This window comes from Danio rerio, chromosome 17 (assembly GCF_052040795.2).
Source record: "Danio rerio strain M-AB ecotype USA chromosome 17, GRCz13ab, whole genome shotgun sequence".
In the NCBI taxonomy this organism is placed as follows: domain Eukaryota; kingdom Metazoa; phylum Chordata; class Actinopteri; order Cypriniformes; family Danionidae; genus Danio; species Danio rerio.
In genome coordinates this window covers 32014845-32034237 of record NC_141037.1, presented here as the reverse complement: position 1 = coordinate 32034237, position 19393 = coordinate 32014845, and the positions used below count along the sequence as shown (strand labels likewise).

At 37.4% G+C, this 19393-nt stretch overlaps 1 protein-coding gene and 1 long non-coding RNA gene across 15 annotated transcripts in view; one reads left to right on the top strand and one right to left on the bottom strand.

Moving 5' to 3' along the window:
* Positions 1-183: 183 nt before the first annotated feature.
* nhsl1a (NHS-like 1a) overlaps positions 184-19393 on the bottom strand; it is a 67473-nt gene continuing 48263 nt past the window's right edge. For 5 of the 14 annotated variants that reach the window (XM_087290682.1, XM_087290684.1, XM_087290686.1 and 2 more), the window contains exons 2-9: positions 17571-17723; positions 10213-10340; positions 9657-9731; positions 8844-9036; positions 8273-8404; positions 4618-7755; positions 3838-3961; positions 184-2091 (exon numbers count right to left, since the gene is read on the bottom strand). In XM_087290682.1, the coding sequence (XP_087146808.1) occupies positions 1503-2091; positions 3838-3961; positions 4618-7755; positions 8273-8404; positions 8844-9036; positions 9657-9731; positions 10213-10340; positions 17571-17723 (4532 nt within the window). In that variant the 3' untranslated portion in view covers positions 184-1502. Of the gene's footprint in view, positions 2092-3062; positions 3097-3837; positions 3962-4617; positions 7756-8272; positions 8405-8843; positions 9037-9656; positions 9732-10212; positions 10341-17570; positions 17724-19393 lie in introns of all 14 variants that reach the window. The other 9 variants (XM_087290683.1, XM_087290687.1, XM_087290688.1 and 6 more) reach the window with 3 other exon arrangements.
* Positions 217-18701, top strand: LOC141378600 (uncharacterized). Its single transcript, XR_015513547.1, has 3 exons — positions 217-2125; positions 10246-10348; positions 17590-18701. It is a non-coding gene; the product is annotated as an uncharacterized LOC141378600 (long non-coding RNA).

Below are 19393 nucleotides of genomic sequence, written 5' to 3'. Positions count from 1 at the left end.
AGTATATTTGGGCTTAACTACTCAACTTAAATCTCAGCAAGGATAATGACATTCAGATGTAATTAACTATGACGTCAATGGAGTTTGTTTTATCTTACTGTACACACTACTGTAAACATAAAGCTTTGATACAACAGCTCTGATACAATAAATGATGCAAATATTTGACAGAAAACAAGTGAATAAGATTAATGCCATGATTTATTTATTTCACAGAAACCCTTTGCATCTCATATGGCCTTTACCCCAGGGACTTAACCCTTTCTCTACTACCGTTCTGCTGGTGCTCGGTACTATGGGAGAAAGAAAAAGCAGGTGCACATATCAATAGTAAGTATGATAAACAGTACCCCTGTTTAGAAATAAGAAACATAAAAATGTACAAATTGTCAAATTCGGGCAAAAATGAGAGACAAAGGTGAGGAATTTTCCAACATTTAAAAACAAAGAGGCCTAAATAGAAAGTTTCTATGAATGAAACACAATGGTTAGTTTTATAATGCCTTGATTATTTACATTGGTAAAGTATATATAACTATTATTATTATTGTCCAACTGTAAACAGATACAGTAAAACTCTATTTGGCTTGCATTAACTGAAAAACATTCTGTTCAGATAAACTTGCATCTCTCTCATTGCTCTAACTGTAGGTTGGACACAAAGGAAAAGAGATAAAGAATGTAAAGGTGCTTAAAATATACATATTTTAAATCAGTCTCTAAAATAACCTGTTCCAAGAGGGCCACTGTCCATTACAATTTAGCTCCTACCCCAATACACATCTTAATTGTGAATAAACTTAGTAGAAACTTCTATACTTAGTCCCTCCTCCTCTGTGTGCACACTTGCATGACGTAAAAATATGATTATGGGTATGAGACAAGTGTGTTAAAACTGATAAATGCTATGCTCTGGACACTGGGCCTCCAGGAACAGGACTGGACACTCCTTCTCTAAACACTCAATCTCCATATCACCTCCACACTTATTCTACAGCATTCTCCCCATAACTATCCAGTCACATGCCCCCCCTTCAAACTCATGCACCAACTTTTCAACGAATGTGATCTGGATCTTCATTCACGATTTAAGTGCTCTCTTTTGATTGTACTTTCCATCATCATGGAGCATTCAAAACAAAATCCCTCAATAACGTTCTGCTTACGTTCATTCTTTCCTCAACTTACCAGCCAAGATAAATGTACATTTCCATGTTCTCCTAAACTGCATACAGAAAGCTAGGAACATTTGATTAAACAAAACCAGTAACCCTCTGTTAATATCACTTTCTTTAGAGAATACTAATGTCTTCTGAAAGATAAAACTCTCACTGATGGAACAGAGCAAAACTAGAGTTACAGAATTACAGAAAGTTCCCCCATTGCCTCTTCTTCTTTATTCCTTGGGGAATTTTGTCAGCCAGCACAATCATGGCCTTCCAGCTAGAGTTCAGACCTTTATATCGAATGGACAACTAGCTGTTAGAGTTGTGTCAAGAGCTCTAAGTGCTGCCTTGAGCGCAGACCATGCTGCTGGAGGATAAAGCCAAGACAAAATGATTCTCGCTACTTAAGTAGCAGTCTGTAGATTCAGCCACCTCTCCATCTCGTTCACAGATGGCAGTCATTGGCCTACTGGTAATCCGGCTGCGGCTGTTATACCGGCTGCTGGCTGCGGAAGGTGGTGTGCGCGAGCGCCCATATTTTGGGATAGTTTGTCCAGTGGTAAAGCGAGGCAAAGCTCCCTCCGTCCGTGCCCACTCTTCATGTGCTCTCCTGCTGCTTGTCGGAGAGGACAGTCCGTCAGCTAGTGCATTCTCTGAATTAGCCCTTTGGAAACGGGGGTCTGTGCATTTGAGAATCTCAGCGGCTGACATGCGAAAGCTGGACTCTGAGCGGCTGCCCTTCTTGAGTAGCAAAGCTTTAAAACTGTCATTGCTTGTGGTGGAGCGACGTAGGTTCCGCTGGATGGAGCTGGTCTGACGTGGCAAGCTGGGGCAGGAGCCAGTTGGAGTGACAGGTGGGGAAGGGAGGAGGTTACGGCAGCGTTCATCTTCAGAATCGCCACGGCCCAGGACCTTCCTTTTTGACCTGGGGATTAAAAGACAGCAGGACATTTTGTTAGGTAAGCCTTTGGCATGGTTACTGCATGTCTTGACATCAATGTTACTGATGATTTCAGTGGAACATTTCCATATTTAGCATTAAATATAAATCTGTAAGAGTGAGACATTTTTTTTAAGATTGTGAGGTTATTCAGACGTTATTCTTTATATTAAAAAATCTATGTCTATAAATGTTTATCAATCTGATTTCAGACTTAGTGTAGATGGCATGTTTTATAACTTTTTCCACCACAAAATAAGTTGCATTGGGTTTAATGTGGGTTCAAACAGGCAACACTGCCAGGATTTTAGAGGTGGAACTAATGGTTGTCTTACCAAAGATACAGTAGGTATAGGGCAAACTTGTTTAAAAAATCGTTATTGCATTGTTGATTATAGAAGTTAAATATTTCAAGATAGTATTTAAAGATAGAGGCACTACTTTCTTACTGCCTTTATTATAATGTTATAGAGTTTTATATAATAAAGTTATATACCCTCAGAACATAACACCACTATTGCATTTATATAATTCCACATTTGCCTATGTCTTTGCTTAAAATCAGGCCATCATGTTCCCTTTAGGCTGTTGAATAGGAACATTTGGAGGTCTGCTCTTCCTTGGCATTAAACTTTGATTCACACAAATTAATGATGACAAAACCTCTAAGAATAAATCTATCATGTGCTTTTTAGTTCTTTCCTGAAACTACTAGAATAATCCTCTAAGCTCCGTGTTTGCTTGCTTTCAAGTTGGATGAAATACACATTTAACTTTTAAACTATGTGACATCACAGTACAAACACAATGAAGCAGAGCTTGGGAATTGGTAAGGGCAATAATGAGGATAATTCACTTTTAAGGGAACTACTATTACTGGTAAATTCTAAATCTTGTCAAACTACAGGAATACAACACAAGCCTATGACTTAGTTACTTGCTAGTACAGTCCACACCTGTAATTGGATGTTCATGTTCTGTCTACGTAGACTGCTCCAGATGAAACGTTTAGACAAATGATTCAACACAAATGCATGAGCACAATACATCTCCAATAACATAAATGAAAAGAGTAAAATATCACTGCTTGTCATAGACCTTGGCATAATATGCTATGAGATCATCTAAAACACTAGGATAAATAATGAATAATTTTGCATTATTTGCTTTAATTTTTTAATTATAATAAAAATATATATTTATGAGAAAATGAATAGCATAATAGTCCGATCTGTTATCATCAAGGTTGTTTTCCATTCAGATCCCAAACCAGTTCAATTGATCTAGCAGTTCTCAAACTCCACAAACGCATTCAAGTAAGGATGAAATATTAAAATTGTTCCTAAAGTACATGTATGTATAGTTTTAAAATTAATAATCATTATTATTTTAAATAATTTTTCTGTATGAATAACGTTTAAACATGATAAAGTTAGAATTTTATTAAGTGATACTCTGTGGCTTAAATTGAAATTAGTTTGAAAACAAATTAATTTACAATATGGGGAAAGGAGTGCAATAATACTTTCCATGTTAGCACAGAAAACTTAGATTTACATTGAATAGTGTTAATTAAACAAATATTTTCTATAACATGTATTAATGAATACATTTTGATTTATATAAATTACATAAAATACTTGTTTATACATTTTTTCAAATAACTTTTTTTACCTGCAAAGTTCTTGCTGGCTTAATAGGTAAATAATAATTAATAAAAAATCACATTACCTATGAATTGCAGCAAAGAGGTCCTCTGTAGTACGAGGGCGAACAGGCGTCACCATCCCCTCCACAGCTTCTCCGCTAGCGTTAATGTCAGATGTGCTTTCAGTGATTGAGTCAAACACAGCACCTACAGCCCACACACAAACAAACAAACAAACACTAAGCTTACCTCTCAAAATGAAAAGAGACAATGGAGACTGAGCCTACACTGACTGAAAATCAGAAAGACATAAAACCCATGCTGCAAGAGACATTTCCAGCTCTTTAAATTATTCACACTCCTTTAGTAGTCTTGCTGTTGTGCAATAACTGCACTTTGGTGAGCACTGCAGAGGCTTGAGAATATTACAATCTAAACCCTCTAACCATCACACACTCAAGGGCTCTCATTCAACTTTCTTAGCTGATTCAAGGGTAGCTAGTTGTGTAAGAGATAAAAAGAACCATTGAGTTGTACTCATTTCTGTAGCATATACAGTAGGACAGGAACTGTGTGGGTGGTAATGAAGAGCATCCACTATGCCTTGACGTGGAATCATGGGAGGTTGATGGGGGTGTTAATATAGCTATATCAAAGCAAATTATCTTCTCAGAAAAGAAAAAATATGAAAATGATCCCTGAGGCTTGCCATTAATGTACAGAGAACCTTCTGATTCATAACTTAATAAAATAATAATATCTACTCATTCATGCAGTAAACAGTTCTATACAGATGGATGTAAAGCTGAAAAATAAATCCTAATACATGATGGCATGCTCGAAAGAACAAAGGAAGCCCTTACCGTTTTCCTCATGTTCATCCTCTTTAAAGCTGATGGATCCTGAGCTGCTGCTTGAACCATCATCTGATGTGCTTTTATCATCACAGAGCCCAAAGTCTTTATCACTCAGGCCGAGGTCATGCTCATTAAGAATGTAATCAGAAAGTTGCAGGTCTTGGAAACTGCTTGATGATAACTCGCTGCAGAAAGATAGTCTGCTCTTGACCACAGGGGTTGATAAGTCTGAGTCACTCTCTTCCTCTACCTCAAGGTCTAAAGGAATTGCTTGCAAATTAACTGTGTTTGTCGAGAATGCACCATTCACTTGCTCTGACTCTAGTGTCTCTTGTGCTTCATAAACCTGCTGAAGCTTGAGTCCGTTGGAAAATGGCAAGTGCATTATGGGTGGTATAATAAGGGAAAGATTGGGTTTTTTGGGTGATATAGGAGGCTTCTGTTTCATTGGAGAACTCAGAGGAGAAGCTAAGGAATTTGTGGACTTGGAAGAGAGGTGCACTTGATTATTTTGCTCAGTTTTTTTGAATTGTTCGTCTGGGTCAGGGGGTAGAGTGCTAGTTGATACCTCAGGGAGATCGTCTATGAATCTGTTCACAGAATATTCACATTCAGATGTTTCCATACTATTTTCTGACTGAGTAACACAATTGACGGTCACTGTTTGCCCTGTATTCTCAATTTCCAGGGACTTTCCTGAGTTTGTATCAGAATGGTTTTGTGCTTGGTGATCAGAATGATCGAAACTGACAGATGTAAAAATAGTTTCTATTTGCTTAAGCTTAACAGGTCGCAACTGCACCATCTGAAGGGCCTGGGCAGTGATTATTGGTCTCTGAGTCTTTTCTTGCTCTCCAGTGTGACTGATGTTTACTTCTTTTTCACATTTTACAGCTGTTGTAGGTGTAAGACTGCTCTCTGTCTTCGAAATGGTGGCTGGTTGAAGACTTGTCTCTAGTAATAGTGGAGGAGGTGGAGGAGGAGGGGGAAGAAGAGATGAAATGCACAGTGAAGGTTTGGAAAGCAGAAGTGGAGGAGGTGGGGGGCTGTTGGTATCTACATTGCCTGACAGAGATTCAAAAACATTTGAATGGGGAGGGGGAAAATCAGGACTATCACATTCCTCAGGTGTTGCAGATGTATCTGAAAGTATATTTTGCCCATCTTCCAAGGCAGATGATACATCCTGTAGAGATGTAAAAGAGGGTATTGGGTCTATTTTAGCTGCTGTTGGAGAGCAAGAAGCAGAACTGGGCGACCCACATAATGCAGTTGTCATGTCAGGTAAAGGTGGAGGTGGAGGAATGTTCCTGATGGAATCTGAGGTGTTGGAGGACAGGGATGTAGAAGAGGATGATATAGAAGATCGTAGGGAGGACTTTCTTTCTGGCACTTTTGGTTTCGGTCTCCCCGCAGGAGACTTTGCTCTTATTAGAGACGTAACTGGAGTGCCTGCAGTTGGAGTGTTAGACTGACTTGAGTAGCCGCTTGATGGTGACGTGAGTCGATGGACTTTGTCAGGAGATGAGGTCAATTTTGACTGACTACTGCTGAAGGGAGATGACGGGAATTCAGTGTTGTAGGATGCATTACCTATGACTCCATGATTCTCCTCAGCACTTGCAGACCTTGTGATTTGTGAGGAAAGACTCTGGTCAGACCGTGGACATGGGCAATCCATGTAGAATTCCCATGACTCTGCATAGTCTGAGCGCTGACTGCTGCTGTCACTGTGTGTTGGTGTGACCGGACATACAGCAGCTGGTGCAGATACCCCACTGCTAGCTGCACTTATGATACTCTGACTTCTCGGTCGGAGGACCCAAGGGTCTTCAAACCTACCACAGGGTGACTGTTCAGAGCAAGATGTAGTTTGAGTATTTAGGTTAAGTTGTAAGGACTGCTGGAGACTAGAGATTAACTGCTCATTAAGGACTGAACCACTGTGGCGACTCTTCCTCTGGGGTTTACGCCTTAAAGAGTCGGTTCTTTCTGGAGGGAGTGGGGGCTTCCTGGCTTTTCGCAGAGAGATGCTACGAGTCAGGGAGCGGTTGCTATGCAGACTTGCAGTATCACTTTGACTGTGGTGGTCTTTGCACTCATACAAACTGTGCTTTTGTTCTCCTGCTTTATTGATGCAGCCGTGACTGTGTGACTTCAAACCAGAGTCTAGGCGCATGGAGGTGTAGTAACCTTCATTGTCAACAGAGAACAATGAGCTTGTATCTGTCTTGCTGGGAGAATGTTCCTCTGTGTTGTATATATGGCTGACAGGTGAGGAGCAACTTGAAGTGACATTGTCTTTTGGAGAAACTTCATACGTCCATTGGTCCGTGGTTAGTGTGCTGCAGCTTTGGTTGCTGCTCTCTGAGAAGTTGGAATCCCTGCGGACACAGTTAGGACTGCAGCAGTTTCTGCCATCAAGTGTGCTGCACTGGGACTCAGTCTCTGTATGAATACCTGTACAGAGGGACGCTGTAGATTCATAACACGAGGAGACACCCGACAATGAGGCATCCTCAGAATTGAGCAACTGGACTGACGAATGAGGTGATTGCATTTGGTTGTCCTCTGTCCTTTTGTATCCATAAGGAATGGAGTTCTGTAGAGCACCACTGAGACTGAACAAGCTTGAGGTATTATTTTTATCAGAGCCTTCGTAATTTAGATTTTCAGTAAGCTTGCTTCTCGAGTCAGACAGCATATGCAGCGATGATGAAGAGTCATGCTGCATGTTAAAATGGTAGGACAAGGGGCTTGTAGAACCAGAATTCGCCCTGTAGGGGGAGCTATTGTACTTTGTTTCACTGTGTTGTTGCGGGATGCGAGAACCTTGTCTTGGTAAACTTTGAAAGCTCTGATCACTGTCATTAAGCTGTGTGTAGCTAATGCCATTACAGTCACTTATGGTGGAAATGCTGCTTGAGGAGGAGACACTGGCCATTTGGGCAGCAATTCCATGGCCTCTTTGTGCTCTGATTCTGCGTACTGAGGGAGGAACAATCTTCACCTCTTCTGTTTGACAACAGGAATCACGGGTGTCTGAGCGTTTCAGGGTGGAGTTTACACTTCCCACTCGACTGAGGGTGGAGTACGGATCTGCCATACTCGAATGTATTCTGGTGTCAGCTTGTTCTTTATTTGCTGTAAAAAAAAAAATAGGTGTAACATGTATATCATTTGTATACATATAAAATATTGTACTTTTTAAAAGTAGATAAATACATCCATACAATCTGTGATATATATTTTTATAATAATAATAACAGTAATTCAAAATAAATGAACCAAGTTTGCTTTAGGAATCATTCAGTAATTTAAATGAAAGTTTTGTTAATATGGTATTTACAGTATCATGGATTCTATGGACACCTAGTGGCATAAATAGAGTATTACACTTGTGAAGCAGTGGCACTGGTCAATGCAAAACTGTCAGCCACAGTTTGAATAAAGGCATTTCTACCAAACAAACTGTCCATCAAGTCAAACAGCTTTCATTTTTTATAACTTTAAATTTTGATTTTAGATATGCGATTTGATACTTTTTGCCTACGTTTTTTTTGTTTAAGTAGTTTTGAACCTAAAGTGATTCCTAAAGTGCTACTTTCATTTAGTTAAGAAGAGTGATGTGTATAGTAAGGAACAATGAATAATATAATACCTAGTTCAGTCTGGATGTTGTCAGGCACTCCTGTTATTGTCTTTCTTCTTTGAACTCTCTTAGGTCTTCGTATTATAGTATCAGTGTTTGCCATGGAGCGGCGAAAGCTGGCCTGGCGGTCAAAGTTCTCACCTAATGATATAAAAACATAGAAAAAGTACCCATTAATGGCATGCCTCATGCTAATGCAACTTCTCTGGGTCAAATCAACCCGCACCAAGTGGGATTTACATTTTTTTGGTTGATTTAGTTCAGCACTGTGGACTTAAGTTAACTGGCACAGCTCAAACTAACTAGCCTCCGTTTTACTCACCACATAAACCTCATATCTCTGTTGTGTAACAATGAAAAAACTTTCAGTTTTGATCAACCCAACCCAGTTATAACATGAAAATAATTACTGGATTATTGGTGGTGAGAGTTTTAATATAGGCACATACAGAACCCACTATCTAAAGCTTAACATAACTTACAAAGTAACAAAAATGAACAGCTAGGTAGTTGAAGCAACTGCTCTAAAAATATAATATTTGTTACAAAAGGATATTTCAAGAATTAACAATGGTGGTACCTGTAATGTTGATAGGAATTATATCAGTAGCCACCGATTGGGCCTGCAGTCTCATCTTCTCCTCGGGAGTGGGCAAAGGTAGACAGCTGGTCCAGCTTCTCTGGATGTCCATGTCAGAGCCATGCTCCAGCAGAGGGGTTTGTGGCGGCATTGAGTACACAAGTTTATCCTCTTCATTAGGTGAATCGGAAGCCTGAACACAACAAAGACATACTGATTTAGTGAGGCCAGGTTTCGGTGAATAATAGCCCAGCCAATGTCCAGTAACAGGTATTGTCTGATACTTGGTCATTTCTACTGTTAATTCAATTAAATGCTTTCCAAAAAGAGCAGAGTAAAAGTGCTCCTGAAGTGCATTTCCCTCCAGTAACATATTACTCTAAGCAATAAGCTCAGGGGAGCCCTGAATGGAGGAGAGCTGCTTTCTAAATTATTCATGCTAATTTGAGATCAGTGTTACAGGCTGTGTATTCAACCATAAAGCGTCCCAATATTCTTTTTTTAATCATATTTATTTAGCAAAAAGACAAATTAGGCAGAATCTTTTGTTCTGCTATGCATAAACAGCTCTTATAAATATGTGCAAGAATGCTTGAGGGAAATACACAATCTAATTATGCATTAATTATGTTTAATTTGTGTAATCTACCGTACTCATTGTCTCTAAACTGTAGAGGGGAAAACACGCTCAAGGCAGGTGACTAGCACTAGTAGGTTGTGTGTGACAATGCTATAAGGATTTGTTAGGATCTGAAGCCACCATTAACACAGCACAGTGCTACCACTGACTAGCAACGTCAGCAAGAGCGGTACCTTTGTTTTCCAAGATCTCAAATGACAGCAGAGAGAGAGGCAAGACTGTGATAGGCAGTCTAGGACTTTAAACCGCTTGATGAGAGGAAAGAAAAATAAAATAAAGGAACAAAAGTGAAGTGAGACATTACCTTTCTTTGGGATGACAGAATGTGGAACAAATAGTTTCTACTTCATTGACTCATTCATTGAAGTGGAAACTAAACTACACCGCTAGCATACATACATCCACAAGGGGGCGATGCAAAACAACAGACCCATCTGTTCTGTTGTGATCGAGTATTTAGGAATCTGTCTGTTTTATGCGATAAAAGCAACAGTCTTAAAAAGAGTCTTAAAAAGAATGTTTAAGCAAAAAGTAGCTTTAAAATTTTTTTTCTTGAATATCTTACATTTTTCTTACACACTACTTATTTAAAAATCACGTTTTAATATACAATATTAGGCAATTGTTTAGAGAGTACATCACATATTGCACAGACAAGCAAAACTAGTTTTATTTTCTATCCATTGCGTGCATTTGAATTTAGAGGAACGGATTGTAATGTGTATCAACCTTCTTTTTCTTCTCTGTCTTCTCTTCATCCAGATGTACACTTTCACAAAGGCTGGTTGCAGAGAATGCTGGGCTTTGGGAGTAATACTGAGAACTGCGAAAGCCATCTTTTCTGAGCTTGTCGCACTCTGGAAAGGCAAGAATAACCATCTTATTATAAACAGATTGCGAATAAGTTAATGCAGATCACAAAAACCTATAGAAAGCATTTACACAAGGATAAAGGCTATAAATTTTGTCCTGTCCCATAATTTAAGAACACAAATAAACTGTAAAAATATTGAAATGAAAAATTGCAGTACATATTGTTTTTAATTGGATGGAAAAAAGAGCCGACTACCACAGCCAAGCATAGACTAAGCACCCTGCAAAGAACAGATTTAAGTTACACATACTGATGACTTGCATCCCACTCAGCATATTACTGTACTACTGCGGAGACACAGTGTCCTTTTGCCCTCACTGCAGAGAGAGGACAATAACTGACTGATAGATAGCAGGCTTATGCTGTACAAATTAATTAACAAAGTTGCAATACATTGAGAATAATGAATGTTATCACAGTTCTCTCACAATTGTGTAAATCAGAATAACATGCAATTTACTGGAGATTCTGGCTACATTTTAAGTGTTGCTCTCTGTGTAAAAATTGTTAATTAATTTGAACAGTATTTTTTAAATTGGTTAGAATTCAATAGTTTAATAGTTGTGTAATAAATGGCACACTTATAACTTATACGCACTACACAATACTGTTTACTTGTGTAGTGTAGAGTTTAGTCATTCATTCATTTTTGGCTTAGTTTCTTTATTAATCTGGGGTCGCCAGAGCAGAATGAACCGCCAGCTTATCCAGCATATGTTTTACGCAGTGGATGCCCTTCCAGCTGCAACCCATCACTGGGAAACATCCATACATACTCATTACACACACACACATACACTACAGATAATTTCGTTTACCCAATTCACCTGTGTATGTCTTTGGACTGTGGGGGTAACCGGAGCAGCCGGAGGAAACCGATGCAAACAAGGGGAGAACATGCAAACTCCACACAGAAATGCCATCTGATCTCGAGGCTCGAACCAGCGATCTTCTTGCTGTAAGGCGATTGTGCTACCCACTGTGCCACCGTGACGCCGTAGAGTTTAGTGTCGTCCCAAATGAAACACTAATGTTTATTTTACTAAACAGAAATTCAAACCATTCTGCAGACAACTATTAATGGTTGCCAAATTGGGGAAATAAATTACCTAACTACCAAATAGTATCATGAGTACAATCACATTCACCGGATTGATAAAACAAATAATAAAATATTCATCTGAAGCATCAAGAATCTTTCAGAAGGTCATTTTTTGATTTCTACAGCAGACATTAGTGTTTATATCTATCCCAATACTTCTGTGATTATATATTTTTTAGAACTGAATTAATACTGCATGCTTGAAAACTGAGACTAAAGAACATGACAACTGTTCGCTCTTTTAATCTTTCAATTAATTTTCCCAAGGGGACACATTAGAAAACGGGGCAGTTTCGAGGGCCAGGCCAGTACGGTTGATACAATTCTGCCCAAAATTTGTTATCCAAAATAGCATAAGCAGTAAGTGAAACAGGCGACACGATGGCACAGTAGGTAGTGCAGTCGCCTCACAGCAAGAAGGTCGGTGGTTCGAGCCTCGGGTTGGTCAGTTGGAGTTTGCATGTTCTCCTTGCGTTCGCGTGGGTTTCCTCTGGGTGCTCAGGTTTCCCCCACAGTCCAAAGACATGCGGTACAGGTGAATTGGGCAGGGTAAATAGTGTATGTGTGTAATGAGTGTGTATGCATGTTTCCCAGAGATGGGTTGCAGCTGGAAGAGCATCCACTGCATAAAGTATATTGTTACGTTCCCTTCAACTCTGTCTAGGGGGACACGGGTACGCAACAGAATGTTAATGGAGTTTTGTGTGTGTGTGTCAGCATTGAGGTCATATGATACACTTCTTAAAGGACTAAACAAAAGAAATAGAACTTGAATGAAGATTAACAAAATTTATTGAAGGATTAAGGGAGGGTTCCAAAAAAACTTCAAGAGGGGGTTCAAGCCAAAACAACAAACAAAAATTCTCTAACTGAGAGAAGGGGAAGAACTAAATAATCTAGAAAAGAAAAGAAAAGAAAAAAAAAGAAAAGAAGAATACATCAAAAATACTCTCACTCCCTTACTAACATAAACAGGAGAAAGCTGTTACAAAAAGGAAAATGGCACCCCCTCTCTACTAACCCAATCCCTGATTAACAAAGAGTAAAGAGTGTTTAACAAATTAGTATTGAAAACATAAACTTACAATCAAAAAGAGGTTGAAACAAAGGCTGAATGAGGTGGTCAACAGAATCAACAGAACTTAAACAAATTAATAATTTGGATAAATTGGCGGTTCATTCCGCTGTGGTGACCCTAGATTAATAAAGGGACTAAGCCGAAAAGAAAATGAATGAATGAGTATGTGAAACATTGTAATGAGGCACAATTATATCACTATTTAATAAACATTCATAATAAAACAAGTCACAAAAATGTTTAAATATACAGAATAAATGCATGTATTTTAAACACCAGTTTCACAAAATTAACTTCACTAAAAAGCAATAAATGCCACATGGTTGTTTGATTGTTTCACCTACATTATTATTCATTTACTTATTTATTTATTTTTACGTTCAGTGCGAGAAATCTAGCCTGTGTTGGGCTTGAACAAAGGTACAGAAGTCAGGTTAAACATCTGAGGTAGATAATCAAAGAAGCACATCACACAAGTGATTATCACTGAGAGAAGATCAGTATCTGTATTTCTTAAACTGTTTGTCTGAGGTTATTAGTCTACCATTGTTACTGTGTATATTACATACAGTACAAAGTGTGAAGCTGCGTGATTGATTCTTGTCACATGACTCGCTCTGCATTCACATCATTCTGAAAAGTTAAGATGGTTTCAATTCACTTTATATGGAAAATGCAAAGTGACGTAGCGCGTGCACATCGCTTACTGTTTGGGCTCACAAGCAGCATGTCACCATTTGAAATAATGTAAAGCACAAAAGGTGCAATAGCATATGTGAACGGGTCCTTTTATTGACTATATTAGACCTGTGCATTGCACAGCACTATTTGTGGTTGATTTTAAATAAACCAAATACTTCACGTGGGCTGATTAAATATGTCCAGCTGCCCCAGGGCCGTAAAACGTCCAGGTCTGTTTTAAATACTAAAATGATGGGGGAAAGACATTTCTGTGTTTAGACAGATCAGCAGAAAGATGAATAGATAGATTGGCCATCAAACCAACATTCAGTAGACAGATATATTCACTTAACTATAAGTAAGACCTCCAGTTAATTAAAGTAGGACTGAGAGTTTAACCTAAATATGTCAGATCAGACTGTTGGGTTATGAATGGCCTGCAGAGAAGGGGGTCTCCACCTCCACCTAATGCCACTGACATATCCATTTATTTCTGCTGATCACCTCCTCTGGCACTTTCATAATGAGTGCCCGCTGAGAAACACTATGAGCTACTCTCCCTCTCTCTTCCTCTTTCTGTGTGTGTCCTCTGTCTATTTTGCAGAGCTCAGTGTAATCACGTAATCCTTACTGCAGCAGCTCATGAAAAGACAAGACACCTTCGCAGGTGTTGTGTGCTGTATGTACAAACTGCATGACATCTCAGCTTGTTACTGTCTCATAATCTGTAAATCCAAGCTTCAGAACTAAATTTACTGGAAAACGGGTCAGAATATAATGATTTTTTTTTTTTGACAAACAAATCCAAACAAATTTCAGTTACTGCATGCTGTAAATAAATATGAATTTAATATAAACATCTTCGTTGCGAACATAAACATGAGCTTAGAAGACATGAGATGACATTAGATAATAATTATAGTGGAAGGTGTTTTAATATAAACTGTATACAGTGTTGTACTGATTGTGGCACTGGTCAGGTGATTTTAGTTCAGTAACATAAACCTGCAATGTTAACAAGTCTGCGAACACATATAATGCAAGTAGGAATTATGTGTACATACTGTATATTCAGTTCAATTCAAGTTTATTTGTATAGCTCTTTTTAATTATAATAATATATATTGTTTATTATTATTATTATTACAACAGGTGCACATTTTTGCAATACAATCAAATTTGAAAAACTTAAGGTCATTAGTTACCATGACTTTATAAGTTACTAATAACAGTAATTAACTAGTAACTATATTATACACTACCTAACAAGAGTCTTGTGGCGTATCTAGGTTTTAGGAACAACAAATAATAACTTGACTTCTATTTGATCATTTGGTTTCAGAAGTGGCTTATATGAAAGGCAAAGGCCTCTAGATCATGCTTATTTTACCAAAATAAAAAATGATTATGCCTTGGTTTTTTAATTATTTAATTAGGACAATAAGGTCTGACTTTGCCTAGACAAAAGTCTTGTCACATAACAGAAATAATGTTGCCATCCACTCTGCAGATCTCTCACACTCCCCAATAATGAATGTAATTCCAAACCATGATTTTTTTCTTCACCAAACTTGACTGATTTCTGTGAGAATCTTGGGTTCATGCTGGTTCCAACAGGCCTTCTGCAGTATTTGTGATGATTGGGATGCAGTTCAACAGATGATTCATTAAAAGAAATTAACCTTCTGCCACTTTACCAAATGATCAACTAGAAGTCAAGTTATTATTTGTTGCTCTTATAACTGTAATCGAAGACATTTGTCAGGTAGTGAATGTATAATATTATAAATTCTACACAAATGGACATAAGCAAAAGGCACATTTAGCCCAGTGAATCATTACTAAAACAATGAATACCCTTTGTACTTCTTATTCTGAATTTTGCCAGAAACAGATTATGTTTTCGAAAGCTTATAATGTTACTTCACAGAGTGCTACCCAGTTAAGCCCCATTGGAGTCAACAACTATAATTAGCTAAGCATTTTGAGCAGTGATTAGCAAGCAGAGGCTAGCACAGGTTAATATGCTAGTAGGTCAAAGAGTGAAGGACAGAGATTGAGAGCAAGTGTGAAGGATGTTGCATTAATCTCATAATTGTAGGTACTTGTGCTTTTACTATTGTCTCACACTTCGAATTTCAATGCAAATAAAATGCACCAAATTTGCACTCTGATTACTGACAATACATGCTTTATGTTTCTATATACAAATTATGTCTGCTATCTTAGACGCCATCTATCTAAAATGTATTTCAATCTAATATTTGGTTTTTGTTGTATGAAAAACTGTTGCAAAGCACCTGATTTTAACTAATAGTTGCATAGTTATCGATCAGCTGCCAAAACCTATAACACTGATACAGAGATATAACTCTACATCTGCAGTGGCTGATTCAACTATTAAATATCACAATGTGATTCAGGGACTGAGAAGAGAAAACATTTAAAAGCTCTGCTGTGCGTGGTCTGTGAATGCAAATTAGAAACTAAAAATATTTTTAATTCACAATTAAAACAAACAGACAGACAACAACAGTGACCCTGCCAAAGCTCTCTGGGAAAAGGGCGAAAACTGACATTTGGTGTGCCACCTGCTGCATCCGCTGGGGCCAAGACTGCTTACACACACACACACACCAGTACATTAGCATTCCAGAACACCTCAGAAGACTAATTATTTAGGCAAGAGCAAGGTCAAATGAGAGAATTTAGGAAGAGCCATGAAAGTAAAATGCATCTGGCATCTGGAAGTGATGCTATTCTCTGGCATTGGATGGAATGCCCTAGTGTAGCAGAAGGTCAAATGATAAGGACATATGCCATTAGGCTTTATAGGAGCTGTTCAATGGTGTTTTTGAATAGTCCCTATGGGGAGTTTATTGACAGACAGAAACCTAAACCAAAAGAAAAGCACCATCAGGAAGATTCAGATTATCTGAACCCATAAACGATCGTTCACAACCTACTTCTGTTATGTGATATGTTTTCTTTGTGATAAGTTAAACTAATGTATTTACAGTTTGCTTTAAAGATATTCACTTTAAAAATATTCCCTTGTTAAAAAAAAAAATCTCTAAATTGCTTCCTCCAGAAACACTGCAGACTGCCATATTAAAAGATTTTTAAAAATGCAGTTTAGGCCCTTTTCACATTTCTGGGTTACTTAGCAGCAGAAGTCATCATAGTTGGGTACAAATAACAAAACTCCACTATAGTGCTTTGACAGTTTTCAAAAAAGGGGAAATAAATAGTGTGAATATCAAAATAACTGTCCTGTCCATATACGCTGCATTAGAAACACCACTCACTATTAACTATTTAAAATTAACTATTTAACTTTATGAATGTCAGAATATTTCAATTACTCTGGGATTTAAGATGCTGATTACTGTTGGTTGAACCCTTCTTGTGAAAAGGGTCAATTACAAAACATTGGTTTTCAATCCAGGTCATGGGCCTCTGGCTCATATTTGTTTGAAGCATAGGGACTTCAGCTTTTAGTTGTGGAAGTACTGCTGTTTAATGCTCATTACATGAATTTTGGCTATTTTATGGTCATATAAAAAGGTTACAAACAGCACAATTGGGATGCTAATACAATGTTCCCACATGGTATTCTGTTTTTTAAATAATATCCCAATATGACTTAAGAGGAAAATTTAATATGGGTAATTTAAAGACCACATGAGAGTGTTACAAAGAAGACATTTGGGACATTAACAGAATAAACACATGGTCCTCTGTTTGGTTATATAATAACATTCTAGATACAGTATGGATTTCGGGGAACTTTCAATTTTGTTTATTTTATGGTTACATGAAAACTTTACAAAGAGGACATTTGGGACTTCAACAGAATGTTCCTATGTGGTCTTCTGTTGGTCATAGAATAACATTCCCAATATGACTTTAAGGGTGTTTCCAAATTATTTTATGGCCATATGAGAATATTACAAATATAAAGTTTTTTGTTTTTTGTTATTCTTTGGTCACAATGATATTATAAAGTACATTTGGGACATTAACAGAAAGTTCCTATACAGATTTTTGTTATTTTATAGAAGACACTTAACATTAAGCCTTAATATTAGTTTTTATTCCCATCTATATTTTTACATACTTTCTGCAGAGTGGTAAAGTAATCTTCATTACAAGCAATGGTCTGTTACTGAAAAAAAATCTTCTACAAGGTAATTTGAATTTGCTGATTAAAACAATTATGCTTAATCTCATATGTGATTTGTATAGAAATTTCTAGTCAGTTTTTTGCTCTGTTCAGAATTAGAATATTGTTAGACCTGTGTTTTTTGTTTTACTTGAAATCTATTTCTGTTTGTATTTTTGTTTCTGACCTCTGAGGACTGTTTTCAGGTTGACTTTGGCCTGACGGTGAAGATCCTCAACACATGCTGGTCTGGACCCTGGCAGGAAGACATTCTCTTGGTGGTGCCAGGGGGCTGTGTAGTGCACCGACCATTTGCTCTCCTCATCAAGACTGGACACCGCTATAAGGAAAATAAACCAAAATACAATCAAATTCAACATGTTTAAGGAATAAGGTCAGTGGTTTGTGTAAAAATGTATTGCAGCTAAAAAAAGAATGTATGAAGAGATTTATAGTGGCTTTTTCCTTAATTACTGCCAATATTAAAGTATACTCAAATAGTTTTGTTGCTCTAGCTCTCTGGAAACACCTGTTTTGACCAGAGTGAACCTCTAAGATGGTATGATTTATTTCTAAAACAGCATCTTTAACCAACTATCAGTGTAATTTCTATCATTTTGTGCATTTCAGTTTAATGATTCAGTGTTGATGATCAATATGATCTATGAATCCTACAATTATTCGCAAACAGCAGAACACATACTTTTGTGGTTGGAATATAGCTCTCAACCTGAGATTAGAAACATTGTTGTGATTTTTTTAAAGTATTGGTGAAAAGTCTAGAACGTAACTAGGATTTTTTAAACGTAGTCTTAACAATTTTTACCCTGTCAAAAACAGCTCAGTTCACTGCGACCTGTTTTGGTGCACATGTCTATATGATAATGTTAGCAAATTAGCTTTTTTGATAACAATAACTACAACAAATATACAATAATTATATATAAAACTTACTTTTTTCCAGATAAATTGTACGTACAGTTGCATTCTTTAAATGCAAATTTGATGTAAGTCCAGCTTTATTGGCAGAAGTTTGATTTTTTTTTTGTGCACACAAGTATGTTTTTGCCTCGTCTTTTTGGGACATTCCCTACATATATAAATTTAAGCCATTTGGCTGTTGCCACTTCTGAAGCTGGGATCCTGTATGAGAGGACTCCACTGTTTGCAACATTAAAGAACTTGCTTTATCAAAACCAAAATATACAAAACTCAAACACATCAATCAATGACACATTTTAAACAGTTTATAACAAACTGGCTGCATGTTTTCATTTCTAATTGTCTGAGCTAACAGACACAACAGAAACAAATCTACAAAAATACAAAAAAAAAAACATTACAAAAGTGAAAATTTTCTCCAATATCACTTTTAAATAGATCATGCATGTTTAAGCAAGTTTACTTTTAGTACAATCAAAGTCAATTCAGGGCGAGTCATTTCACTCAGTAGCCATCTTTTGAAGCGCATCTCGGGCATTATGCTCCAGCATTCTGTCTGAATGGAGAAACATCAAATTCTCCAAAATCGTTTGCCAAGCTTACAATAACATTACATACTTGGGACCACCAATAAAATTAAACAACAGCTGTCTCATGAGTTTCATTTCTAAATGTTCTAAACGTTCGTTCAAAATCGGCAGGTTTCCTGAGCTAATGCGCACTCGAAAGTAAAGAGATGACAACACCCTCCTCATTTAAGGCCGTGTTACACATTATCATCCTCTGAATAACTCTTCTGAAGCATTTCACAACTTGGTCTTGATGGAAAATCTCGTCCAGAAATGACAGCTACTCTTTGTATACAAGTTTTTGGGTGTTTGAGTAATTGCTGTCATGTGACCTCACGTTCATTTCATACCGATTATAAAACCAAACATTTTTTAAAAAGTGTTTAAGTGTAGCTGGTTCAGATTTTAAGCTTTAGGTGGATATATTTGTTATGTATGTGAAGCAAGTATTCGTTGAGATTCCAGTGCATTTGTTGACCACAAAAAGCTGTCGTAAAAG